Source organism: Triturus cristatus, chromosome 1_2 (assembly GCF_964204655.1).
Source record: "Triturus cristatus chromosome 1_2, aTriCri1.1, whole genome shotgun sequence".
NCBI lineage: Eukaryota > Metazoa > Chordata > Amphibia > Caudata > Salamandridae > Triturus > Triturus cristatus.
The window spans coordinates 909,615,375-909,628,695 of NC_140580.1; the positions used below are offsets into that span (position 1 = coordinate 909,615,375).

Genomic DNA, 13,321 nt, shown 5'->3' on the forward strand with positions numbered 1-13,321 from the left:
TGCTTGCAGTGTCCACTGTGCGGCGCCATGTCCAGCTGTCGGTGCCATGCCAGGCTTCCAGTACTCAATGACAATTTGGAGGATAGTTTCCATAGTGTGAATGAGTATATTTTGGGGCCGATTTTGCATTGCATTATGCACGCTGTAGCCACGGAATAAAATAATATTTCATTGATTTTTCCCTTTATTTACAGTTTTGAAAAAGTTCGCCACAGGTGAAGGGGTTTTTGATGAGCAGCCCCTGAGGCATAAGAGACACACCATGGCAGGTTCTGTACACGTAAGAAGCTTCCAGCGTTGCTCATTCGCATCCTTGATACACCTGCTTTCTACAAGACATCCCAACCACCCCCTTCAAACTGCATGACCACACCGCATTCCCGAGACAACGGCAATCTACAGGCAGGATCCATGCAGCCAGCTTTTGTCCTGGAGACTCTTCTCTCAAACGTTCTCACCGAGATCAGAACCAGTGATGTGTTTACCTGTATTTGAGTGAGTGTATTGGGGTGAGTTTTAGTTTGTGTGGGGGAGTGTCTGGTGGTGGTGTGGTTGTGTGGCTGCATATTCGTACATGTGGGGGTGGCATTGTCTGTAGGTGTCCACGTGCGCATAAGCAATCCTGACATATAAGCACTTGAGAAAAAAAAGTGCAATAAGACGCCCAAATTGCATATTGCTGTAGCTGCCTGTGAAATTTCACAGACCTGGATCAGGGAAATTTACGGCTAATTATAGGGTCTTGTTAAAGCATCCACCAAGTTCTTGCGGTTTCCATAGAGCTGAATACATCACTGACGAAACTGCTTTCAGGGCATCAAACCTGAGAACAGGGGAGTGAAGGGGAGGGGCACAGAAGAGCAGGAGAGAAATCCTGCAAATTAAAAAGAAGAAACTTCAACGCAGTACGATTACAATGAACTCTGTCGGGGTAACTACATCCGCTGAATCTCCGCTTGATAACTATGGCACCAAACCACCCTGGTCTGGGAAACTGGCCGTCCAGCACGGAGGGTGTTCCAGGAAATGGCTCCCCATTCACAGGATCTCAGCCATTCCGATCACAACTCCACCATTTGCAGGACCTCAGCTGTGGCTACCCCATCACCGGGCATCGAAAAGAAATTCAGGCCCTCGTATCCCAATTGTCAACATTACAGGACAATGAGGGTCTTCCTATCCAAGCACCCCACTTTCACGGGATCCCAATCTTTTGTAGACCAATTCTACCCTTTACAGGACCTTATGCCTTCTTGTCGCAACACCCTCCATTGTTAAGGCCTCCAGTCCTTCCAATTATACTGGTCATAATTTCCCAACACAACGCTGGAAGTGAATTCAGATTTATGTTTACGTTACTTATTTGTTTAGTGTGGTGCTTCGTTAAGTGTTAGTTATCTTGTGATAATGTATTCATATTTATATGGCACATATTCTGGCAGTACCATTCACTTCAGTACATTCTCGTCCAGTTTACAAGTATTGTATCACAGACTGGTGTCTCTTTAAGTGTTGTAGGAAGTAGTAGGCAGTGCGAGGATATTGGCTTTGGATAGTGAGATGTGTTATAAGCTGGTTGGGTTTATTCGGGTTTCTGTCCTGATGGTCACATGCTGTTGTATTTGCTTTTTATCATTGTCCACCAGAACCGAATATGTGCATTATCAGGAGTTACTGTACACTGCCATGGGTCCTGGAATCAACCTGGTGGCTGAGCTGGACTGAGGGGGGTGGGTATTCTGAATTCTATTTAGACAGGTACTGTTGCATAGTGGTAAATGGTGACAGAACGGTATAATGTTGTGGTAGATATATGGATGTCAACCTAAGGAGTATATCTTTACCATGGTGGATCGGCCTACGTTGTTTTGTCTAATATGATGAATTAACCATGTTCAAAGGAAAGTGTTGTGGCGAACAAGTTGACGCCCAACTATACGGTATAGCTGTGCTGTGTTGTGTTGTGTTGTTTGCCAGTACCGAGTGCAGCGTGAAGTGTTCTCTGCATGGCTGTGATCGCTTTGAGTTCTGTTGGGAAAAAAGAACAGCATTTTTTAGGCACATATGACCTGTGCTGGGTGTGGGAGACAATATCTTCTAAGTGTTCTAGTGGGCAAACCCGTGGAACAAAAACACAATAATTGATATTCTCAACATAGGTAAACAGCGTGAACTGCAGTCATTACCTAAAGAAAGAATTTCACTTTGAGTTTAGATACACTTCTCTACTGGACCAGCATACCAACCCGGCAGGCTGTTCGGATGGATAAAACTCTCTCTGGCTGGTGACCTGGAGACGTCCAATCCTTCAAAGGTTTGATAAGGTACCAGCAAGCTGTCGTTCCTTTTCACCTCCATCAAGAGAGAAACTAAGATGGAGAATGCCAGCCTGACAACCCCAAGCTGGTGGAACCTTATTTGGGTGACTTGCCAACACCTTTTTCCTTGAAATGTTTGAAGATAAAACACAGGAAATGGGGGACACGATTTGAGTATAAGAGGAGAAGGCATGAAGAGAGGAGGAGAAGGAATGAAGAGAGGAGAAGAAGGAATGAAGAGAGGAGGCGAGAAAAGGAAGATGGCAATGGGGATTGCCCACATATAAGGGAAACCAGGTCTATGGGCGTCTGGAAAATTTAGATTGCAGGGATTTCTTTTTACATGAAGACCATTGACCAGAATAGATCTGACATCCAGGGAATGCCATTGATTTTGAAAACTTGTTAGTGGAAATGGTTATTTAGTAACAGGTCTCCTAACGCTTTTCTCCAGAAATACATATTACCCTGCTATTCAGCTGCTTCAGGATTTATCACTCACCGGCCTAATGTAGCAGAAACTTAAAGACTTCTCTTCCGTTTCGCCTCGTCTCGAAACCTGTGGTGTTTTCCAAAAGATACACAGAGCTCAGTGCTGGAGCTCTCAAGGCTCAGTATAGAAATGTAATGGTATCACTACACATCACATATTTGCACACTTGGAAATGACTTTTTTGCAACCACTGGGTCAAATGGCTATGTAATGCTGTGCCACCAGTTGTCAACTATGTTAAGAGTATGTCTGTTCATTTTTTTCATCCTCCATCTCTTGTGCCTCCAATGACCAACCTGACACTTTGTGTAAAAACACTAAGAGAGAAAGAGACAAACTGAGTATGACTGAATCAGGTGCTTTGCATGAATGCCGCTCACCAAGATTTTAGGTGGTCGTAGAGACCTTTCACCTACCTTGAACCTGGCATTGCCCGGACCGCACTTTCTGGATCTCAATGCCCTGGATTGCCGCAGACCGTGACATCTTGCAGTCATTGTCGTAAGTCTGTCCGTTGTCCCCGCACACTGGGTCCTTCCGCTGTGGGCAGTTCTCTGGCCGGGAGAGCATGTCGGCCCTGCGCGTCCGAGGGTTCACCCGACACACTCGGTTCAGGTCGTTGAGTGCACTTTTACATGGATCTGTGAATAGAAAGAGGAAGTTAGTGTGTTTAGGGAAGGGAAGATATCCCTGCCGATCATGGTCAACTACCAGTATGTGTATTACAACCAAGGCTGTCACTAGCATCTGTCTTTGTGCAGGTACAAGCTAATGTAAAGGGATAACCCAGGCTCTTACACTTTTAATGTCCCATTAACAAAGAACTACATTTGGTTCTGTCGGGCAAGAACAATTGCTTCAAAAAATCATGAACTGAATCATACATTGAAGAATGTGTGACAACATTACCTGAAAAAATGAGCTGGAACATAAAAGACAGACAACTTTTACAACTTAAACAAATTCAAACATACTTACTTCTGTGCTGAGAAAAAATATTTTTTATGGACTTTATTTGGAAGGCTGTCAATAATTCAATCGTTACAAGAAAGGGTAAACCCAACTGTCTCTGGGACCTGGGTGAAGAACAGTACAATGAAAACGTGGTCCCAGTACATGAAAATTTCACCAAAAAACCCCCACAATATATACACTAATTAGAAAACAAACTCAAGACAACCAAGTTATATGTTTAGTGAACAGTGTTGTTTAATCACACTGAACAACACTATAAAAATAAAGGCAGCTATTGCACATAAACAGTAAGTGCCCAGAAAGGAGGAAAAAGGATTGAGGTTAAGTGATTTACGTGGGGATAAAAAGTGTGCATAAAGAGACAAATACATATTCAAAAATGGTTTCCGAACAAGGCCTTTCATTCAGCCCATTGATTCAACATCTTGTCCATTTTTAGGTCTCGCCTGGCGTAGGCTGTGCAGACATGCGCAGTCTCGCTGGCGAGATTGAATGATTTAGGGTAGCTTTCACTAGCAGGGTTTAAGCCCCGCCCCTCTTTTCCCCCTGCATGTCCTGCCCTTTCACACGCATGGAGCCAGTGAGCGAGTAGCGAATCAGCACCGCTTTGGCAACCTGATGATTTCACGGCATCCCCTTTTCCTGGGACTCTGCATTTAAACAGCTCAGTCTCGTTCTAAAATGGAGTCATAGGAATAAGATAAATTAATTTAAGCTATCAAACCAAGACCTCTGGTTGTGATCTAAACGGGGACTGTTGAGGGACATACTACATGTATCCTTTCTCTGAGTACCTGATTTTCGCTCTACAATATCCTTTGGAGCCTACACGCCCATCGCTTTAATTGCCCTGTGTCTAGGGCGGTCCACAGTGCCCTACCCCCTTTCCACCACCGTCCTGAAGAAGACCCCATTGTAAGGAAGTCAGGAATCTACATTCTTTCAGGGGTCGAAACGTCGACACTTTGTTCATTTCCAGTATAACCAACAGTGATTGTTTCGCTGTGGTACCCCCCTTGGGGTATAAACAAGCATTAAAAATGCAATAGGTCTCGCCTTTTATTAAGTTAAAGCCATTTGCTTTGCTACACAATACCATTAGCAAAGCAAATGGCTTTAACTTAATCAAAGGCGAGGCCTATTGCATTTTCAATGCTTGTTTTTCCAAGCATTGGCCGCGCGCGCGCACAACTCCCGCTTCTCCCCCTCCACATATCGCGTCTCGCGGCCGCATCAGTAAGATGTGGCCTAACGGCCAGAGCGTACGACTTCGAAGCTTGGTATCCAGGTTCGAGTCTCTGCGGCTCAACCTCTTGTGATTCCTGATTTTCGCTCTACAATATCCTTTGGAGCCTACGCGCCCATTGTTTTAATTGACCTGCGTCTAGGGCTGTCCACGGTGCCCTCCCCCCCCCCTTCCCACCACCGTCCTGAAGAGGACCCCATTGTAAGGAAGTCAGGAACCTACATTCTTTCAGGGGTCGAAACGTCGACACTTTGTTCATTGCCAGTATAACCAACAGTGATTGTTTCGCTGTGGTAACCCTCTTGGGAACATGGCTATGTATATATAAAAAATGGACACTATGTTGAATCAATAGGCTGAATGATAGGCCTTGTTCTGAAACAATTTTTGAATATGTATTTGGCACAATACTCTGTCTCTTTATGCACACTTTTTATCCCCACGTAAATCACTTAACCTCAATCCTCTTTCCTCCTTTCTGGGCACTTACTGTTTATGTGCAATAGCTGCCTATATTTTTATAGTGTTGTTCAGTTTGATTAAACAACACTGTTCACTAAACATATAACTTGGTTGTCTTGAGTTTGTTTTCTAATTTCTGTATATATTGTGGTTTTGTGGTGAAATTTTCATGTACTGGGACCGCGTTTTCATTGTACGGTCAATAATTCAATGTCAATAGAGTGACAATAAATAAGATGAAAAAGTGCTCAGTGACATAGGTGAAATACGTGTCATTTATACATGAGTGAGACAAATATTGTATTTACAAATTGTACAAGAGAAGGGGGGGGGGGGATTATTATTCAGTCGGCCAGTATTGAAAGGAATCACGCGTCTCTGGTGAATTACAAGGCTTCTTGGTACTGTGAAACCAGAAGACCTGATCAGGTCATTGCATTGCGGTTTCATCTTAAATGTATGATTCAGTTCATGATTCTTTAAAACAATTGTTCTTACCCGACAGAATCAACTGTAGCTTTCTGTATAGATACCCAGGTTCAGAGGGAGACAGGGTCACCCCATTGTTGCTACGCGCCATTAACAAAGTACGTCAGTGCCCTTGTACCACTACACGCACGGCTTCATACAGAAGAACTCAGCACGCTGTTGATCCAGAGCTACAGTCTCAAACAGACAGACGCTTCCCAGCTCTTTACACAAGTCTAACCCCTCGCACAAGGACTCTCTTTAGAGCAGTCTGCATATGTACAGCCCCACAAACTAGTACTGTCGCTAGCCTTCGCCCTCTTACACCACCCATGCTATACACGAAGACTCTTATGTACCAGACCTTCTAGAGCTGTAACTCACGCCCAAGGACTCACAAGCCTCGACTTCTTTACACATCCAGAGCCAGACACAAAGACATTGAACATCACCCACCGCTCTGCAGACACCCTATGACACACCATGAATCCGGTCACTGCTGCATTTCACCTTGCATGGAATATCCACTCGCATCATCTTCTCTAGAGCATCATCTCTCCAACGCACCACCACGATCTGTAGGTGTGTACACAAACACCCACGCTACAGCCAAACAGCTCTTCCGAATCTTACTGAAACTAAAAGACCATAACATAGGAAGACCTCCACTTGAAAGTAAACACCTCTAGGTACTTCTCTGAGGACATGTCTACAAGTGAGAACTTCTAAGAGGCATCACCAGGAGCCTCGGGTATGAGATGGTCAGATTTGGGGACCACCAAGCTGAGAACTTGGGACAGAGACAGGGGAAAGTGTGACATTCCTTCCGATATGTTCCACAGTCCAGACTTCATTACATCACATCACTGTTGAGCTCTACTGCACACATGTTCTAAATACCTCGTATGTCCTTTTACTAAAACACAAGCCTCAGTGCTTTCCGTGCAGTAAAGCCCATTTCACCTTCCCATGCTCTACATGGACACTGTTGAGCACTGTGAGCCTCCTACTTGCTGCCCATTAAAAATAGATTTTCTCTTTTTGTTTTTCTGCATCTAAAAGCCATGGACAATTATCGTCAGCGGTCAGAGACAAATCTGAACAGAATTGTGTACATATTAGGTGGAGGGCGCTGGGCGGCTAGCAAGAGGCTCCCCTTCGATTCCCATTTACAATTTATTCAAGTAATGTAATGAGAAAACTCCAGGGACTTCACATCAAAGCTTACTATGCCTGGTGGTAATTTAGCACAAATTATTTCCATTGGAATTCAGGACAGTATGTCAATATATCCATGGACGGTTTCTCGCCTCCTCCGCATCAGCTGTACAACACCGCCATCAACCTCCCAGCCATAACAACAGAAGACACGTATGGTTTGAAGAGGGATTCACTGCACTTGCACTTTATTCACATTTACATTAATGCCACTCTGTGATCATGCCTTGTCCGATTATGGGTCTGCAGATGCTGACGACGTTTAAGACCATGAGCCTCCATCAAGGTCCTTCACTGGCTGTGCTTGGATCACATCTTTTCTCATTAGGACCTTGAGCTCCTGCAGTGTGACCAAACTTTGTTAAACCAGGGGTCCAAACTCCGTCAACTAACACTAGCCTTTGTGTGGCCGGGTACCTGCGCTCAATGGATTATGACCTGATTACAAGACCAGGAGCCAGTACAAGTTGGGTTCTCGCCAGAACTCGAATGATCATAAGTCTGCCCTTAAAAGTCTTTGAAGAGGCCCTATGCAGCCGGAAGCCTGTGCTTCCAAGGATCTGACCAGGATTTGTAGCAATAGAGCCTGCACGGCATAGAAGCCCGTGCAACATAGGCGTCGGCCAGACCACGTGTAAAGGGGAAAATGTACTCCATGAGGTCTGACCTTATCGGGTCTAATGTGCTCAATGAGCTCAGGGCCAGATCTTGTATAATGAGGATTCTCTGCTCCGTAGGCGCTGGCCAAGCCATGTGCAATGGGAAGCGTTCCCTCACTGGGATCTCTCTGGGGCGGTGGTGAGCCATCTATCAATTTACAAATCGCGGATCAAATCAGGTCAGATCATTTTTTGAAACAGGGAGGGGAGACTGGCAGACAACCGCTCTTTGATAAAAATGTCTCTAGTGAAACTACCCTGGAGAATTAGTGGGGAGATGGCTCTAACTGTCCATGGCCAGGCTTGTCCTCTCATGAAGACCTGCCCTACAGCACAGAACGAGTCTTCCAAAATGCATCGTTAGAGTGCGTGGCTAGCAATGGCTCCCCCACCTCCCGAGTCAAATACATCCAAGCCGATGTCACTCTCGTGAACTCTCCAGATCAAGGACAGGTTTAATCCACTACTCACTTTGAGACAAAAAATAGACAAATGTCCAAATCTTGCCTAATGTCTCCTTGGACATGTTTGTAAATTGCTTTGGGGACAGGATGTCGGCCACAACTATGACAAATTAGGCATCCCGGTGACCACCAGAGGGAAGGGAGGGATGGCTGGCTGGCTCGCAATACCTTCTCAGTCATCACAAGAGTTTGAAAAGTCACTTCCTGTCCCATCTTTTCACGTTCTACTTGTACATGTAGAATCATATCAGCGGACATTCACGCTGCTGCCGATACCATGTTCATCACATTTTCCTACACATGCTAATCCGAGAAGGCTTCGCCGGAGACTGCATGCACAAAGCCTGATAACCCCCTACGGACAGTGCGTGCATTGCCTCCCACTGCTGACCCAGTCTCTGTGCATTCCACGGAAGTCTTCAAACACAGTATATTCCACCTCTAACACCCCATTAGAGAAGCCCAAGCACTGCAATGTTTCATCCTCTACCAAAGAGAACAGAGAACTCAAACCAATCGTCTTTCGAGATTCTCTTCTACTTCGACCAATCCCCTAGATGGGCTAATGAAAGACTAAGCCATGACGCCAGCATCCCCACCCTTAACTACAGAGTTTGTGGCCGACAGCCAACACAGAGCTGCACAATCAATCTACATTTAAAGTAAGCTGAGGGGCCGCATCAGCAGTGTTTTCAATAAAAGCTTTGCATTGGAAATGGCCAGCATCGAAGAGAACCAGACCACCTTGCAGGTGTCCAACTCTGCACGCTTGTGCCACACTTTCCATTCTGCAAGGGCCAGATGGGTTGCATGAGCCTATACCAAGGTCAGTAATATCAACATACAAAAATACTGCATTGCCTCTAGCAGCACATCTTCAAAGAAAGCATGTATTTTACTATTCTTAATTCTACATCCTCTTGGTAAATACGTAGATAGCTTTCTTAGTGCCACATCCTAGTGTTAAGTGTATATATATATATATATATCACTCTTATCTCCACATTCTCGTGATTACTATATAATTACTTTTTCTACCTCCATCTCCTCATCACAAGTTCATAGCATTCTTAATGCCCCATCTGCATAGCAAGTATATATTTACTATTCTCATCTCTACACCCTCATGGTAAGTACAGAGATAGCATTCTTAGCTCCACATCCTATTGTTAGTATATATTTACTATTCTCATCTCTACACCCTCATGGAAAGTACAGAGATAGTATTCTTTGCTCCACATCCTCATGGTAAGCATATATTTACAATTTGTACCTCCACCTCTACTTACACTATATTTACCTCGGGATGCAGAGGTTAGGTCAATGTTGTGGATGCAAAATTTAGGGCATGCGCTATAAATCATGCAATAAGGGGGAGAGGACCCTCCACTGTCACTCACCGCAGGGCCCATCAAACTTCTTGTAGATGTTTTCTTGCTTATCGCAGGCGTGCTTGTTGAGGTGGCATTCGTCGCGGTAGTCCTTGCCGTCGCTGCCGCAGACCACGTTCTCTGGCACACCAGTGCACGAAGCTGGGCAGATGCACTTGGCCGACTGCCCATCCGAGGAGCGGGCGCAGGTGCTGCCGAAGCTGCAGGTCACCTCAGCACAGGGGTCCTTGGAGCCTGTAGAAAAGGATGAGAAATGAGAGAGGATTTATGGCAGACACTGCCTGGGGTTTAGCAGAAGCTCTCACAATTTAGCAAGTGACAAATCCCAGATTTTTTGTAAAGGTGAGAGCACAGCCAGAAGCTAGACCCAATATCCCTCATTGCGTGAGGGCAGGTTCTACCCTGATGTACACCGGTAACCACATACAAGGCAAGTTATATGAACAAGAATGAATGAAAATCACCTAAGTGGAAGGATTGTGGAAGAAATGCAGAGTTAATGGAGAATTTGGAGAGACAGCACATTATGGCCTGTAAATTTCACAATTGGACAAGAGATTTTTCTGGTTTGAATACACAGAGCTGGTGAAGGATGGAAGGAAGAACAGTGTGGGCGGGTGGCAAACACAGGAATGAGCAGAGCCTCTTTGCCACAGAGCTTGTGTGGCAGCATTGGGGGAGCAGCTTGGGTGATCCACCCATTGCTCAATTTGTAATGAATGAATAGATAACTGATGAATTCTCTACCCTTCCTGTGTCCTTGTCTCACTTTTGCAGGTTATTTTTCCTCCCTGCTTTCTATCTTTTTTTATCTTCCTCTCCCTCCTTCTTTCTACATTTACTGTCTTTCTTAGACGTGCTCTGAAGCAATGTCGAATGAGGAAAAATCAGTCCTCAACCCCAAAATTTAGTACCAGTGCCCAGCACCTTGAATGTTAGTCCTGCTACGGAAGCCGCGCAGAGTTGGGAGCAAGTCTTGGTACCCACAGCACGTGGTGCAGTAGGTTTGAGGTGGGTGGGCAGGCAGAGCTTTGCGGATTGCAGTAACATTAGTAATGGAATAGCAGAGGGTCTGCAGTGGCTGCATGTAGAGGGGCTGCTGCAGGCCAGAAAGGGTGCCTTTTAATGGCTGAACGATGTGCGTGCCTCATTCTCAGTGCCAGAATGTTGGGCTGGGCCGGGCTCAACAGTGCAAGTCACTGTGACTCCTTTCTTTGGGTCCTTGAAATGAAACGGCGAGGGCTGCTCCGGACTAGGTAGGACTGAGGGTCATGGGCAGGGCTCCGGGAGGTCCCAGTACCGGTAGAGTAACAGTGCATCCCACTGCGGACTCCAGCTAGGGGTGCAATGTAGAGCTGAGTGAGGGTCCCAGTCCTGCCACATCAAGGGGTGAGGGGGAGGCAGGTAAGTTATGAGGTGCAACAGGTCCAGCTCAGAGGGCCAGCTGCTGTACCGTCACTGGTCAAGCCTAGGGGCCTATCTCCTACCTGTGGTCCGAACAGAACGGCATTTCTTGACCAGAAGTGAGACCATCTCCCCCACCCAATTTTACCAGCCCCATGGACAAGACAGCACGCCCACGCCTTGAACCCGTATACTTGCCAGGAGGGCACACCCTTAATTAAAACAAGTCTATCTCCTGAACCCGTACACCAGATAGGAGGATCCACCCGTTTACCCCCACAGGGATTGTATTGTATTGTATTGTGGGCTTATATAGCGCTAGAATCGACTCCCAGAGGAGTATCTCCGCGCTTCGACCGCTGGGAAACCCGTCCTGGCTTTCCCTGAGAGATGGTCCCTGACGGGAATCTCCAAGGTGAAACCAGGCATCCCTGGCGGTCTGGGGGGGCCATTGTGAAGATGAGGCAAGCTAATGCCCAGAGTTGCCGAGTGCGATCCCTGATTAGTGTAGGCACCGAGGCGAGAATTATCGAGTCCGCTGACCCTGGTCCAAGACCCTGCCGCGTCGGGAATTGAACCCTGGTCCCGGGCCGTCCTCTGCCTTCGGATCTGCCGCCTCTAACCAGTGAGCCACACTACTTCACTACTTAATAAGTCAGGCCCGTCTCCTGGACTCCTATACCAGACTGGAGGCCCACTCTACCCCCTGGGGACAATACAGACCCATGTCATGTACCCGTATATACCACACACGAGAGTCTGCACCTACCCCAGCACCCATTCACCACAAGGAAAGACTGTCTGCACAGCCAGGAGGGCTCACTGACTAGACAGGAGGGCCCACTCCTGTCTGAGGACCCCTACACCTGACTGGAGGGCCCGCCCCTGTGCCCGCTGACCGGATAGTCCAGTCCGTTTCTTTACCAGCACCCACGGGCCATACAGTCCTTTGCTGGATCAGGCCAGTACTCATGGACCAGAGTCCGACAGGGCAGCCCATTACTGTACGGCACCCAGTGTGACGAGGGTCCACTCCCGAGGCAGGGAAGCTTGGCTCTGTGTAGGGGGGAGAGGGGGGGGGGCGGCGTGCGTCGCCAGTCTGCCGCTGCAGTGGGCATGTTCGGCCCCATCCCCTGGGTGCAAACACAGCCGCCTCAAACAGCGCGCGCTTCCGTGGAGCCCGGGCTGACAGAGCCCAAGCTGCGCACTAGAAAAAGGTCAAGTTAATTTACTGGGAGAGGCAGGGAGTCGAGCCTCATCATCCCAGCGCCCCGCGCGCAGCTGCTGCATGCCAGGCCGGGAAAGGGCTTCATTAGCCTCACTCATCCGGCGCTGAGACAGCAAGACACGGGGGCCCTAACACCCCCCCTCCCCGGTATCGGCGAAGCTCGGCCCACCTTGCCTACCACCTGCCATGCAAACGAGAAGCACCGGCACGGCTAACCAGTACCGAATCACAAACCAGGCCCGGTTCATGAGGGTGGGCCGGGTGGGCCAGGCTCACCCAAACATGAGCCTGGCCCACCCAAACATGAGCCTTGGCCCTCGCAGTGAATCTGCCACCGATGTACAACAACAATAAAAATGGTGGTAAAAATAAACTGGTGATTTATGATCCTGCTGCAGAGCAACCATTTGTCTGTTGGTAGTTTTTAAATGCTGATAAACTGAATGTTATGGGAATAGCTCAGTGAGCTACTGCCTTTGTCACAGATATCCTTGTGTTACTTGCAGTTTAGAAGTTACTATCCTAACATAGGACAGTGACCTATGAACTGTCATCAAAGAGCTGCATACAAACTTCACTTTTTTGTGTTGTGATATAGTTAGAACTTCTCCAGTCTTTCATTATTCTAATGTTGCTAAAAAGAGTTTGTTTGGGAGTTATACATTTTTATCAGTAAAGCCAACCCCCAACCACTGGAGTACTCTTTAAATCCCGAGTTTGTACTTCTCCAGACTTAACCCTCGTAAAATATATTGCCCACTAGTATGGATGACGTGATTTCTACACCTTGTGATCCTCACTGGCTTATGTGACATTCCCCGTAGACTGATTTATTGTCTCTGTATAACGTGTGCTGTTATGTAAAGTACTGTGACACACAATCCGAGGAGGAGGTCACAGGGTGGGGGAACTGCAGAGAGATGAGGGGCACTAGTAGAGGATGGCAGTGAGGGAAGTCGAGGAGGAGGTCATGGGGTGGGGGGAACTACAGAGAG

The 13,321-nt window shown here is 47.0% G+C and overlaps 1 protein-coding gene across 5 annotated transcripts in view; it reads right to left on the minus strand.

Annotated features, from left to right (window-relative positions):
- The window catches only part of AGRN (agrin), a 726,538-nt gene that overhangs the window by 166,236 nt on the left and 546,981 nt on the right, over nucleotides 1–13,321 (minus strand). For all 5 annotated transcript variants that reach the window (XM_085609660.1, XM_085609659.1, XM_085609658.1 and 2 more), the window contains 2 exons: nucleotides 9,704–9,928; nucleotides 3,228–3,452 (listed from right to left, as the gene is read on the minus strand). In XM_085609660.1, the coding sequence (XP_085465786.1) occupies nucleotides 3,228–3,452; nucleotides 9,704–9,928 (450 nt within the window). The remainder of the gene's footprint in view (nucleotides 1–3,227; nucleotides 3,453–9,703; nucleotides 9,929–13,321) is intronic.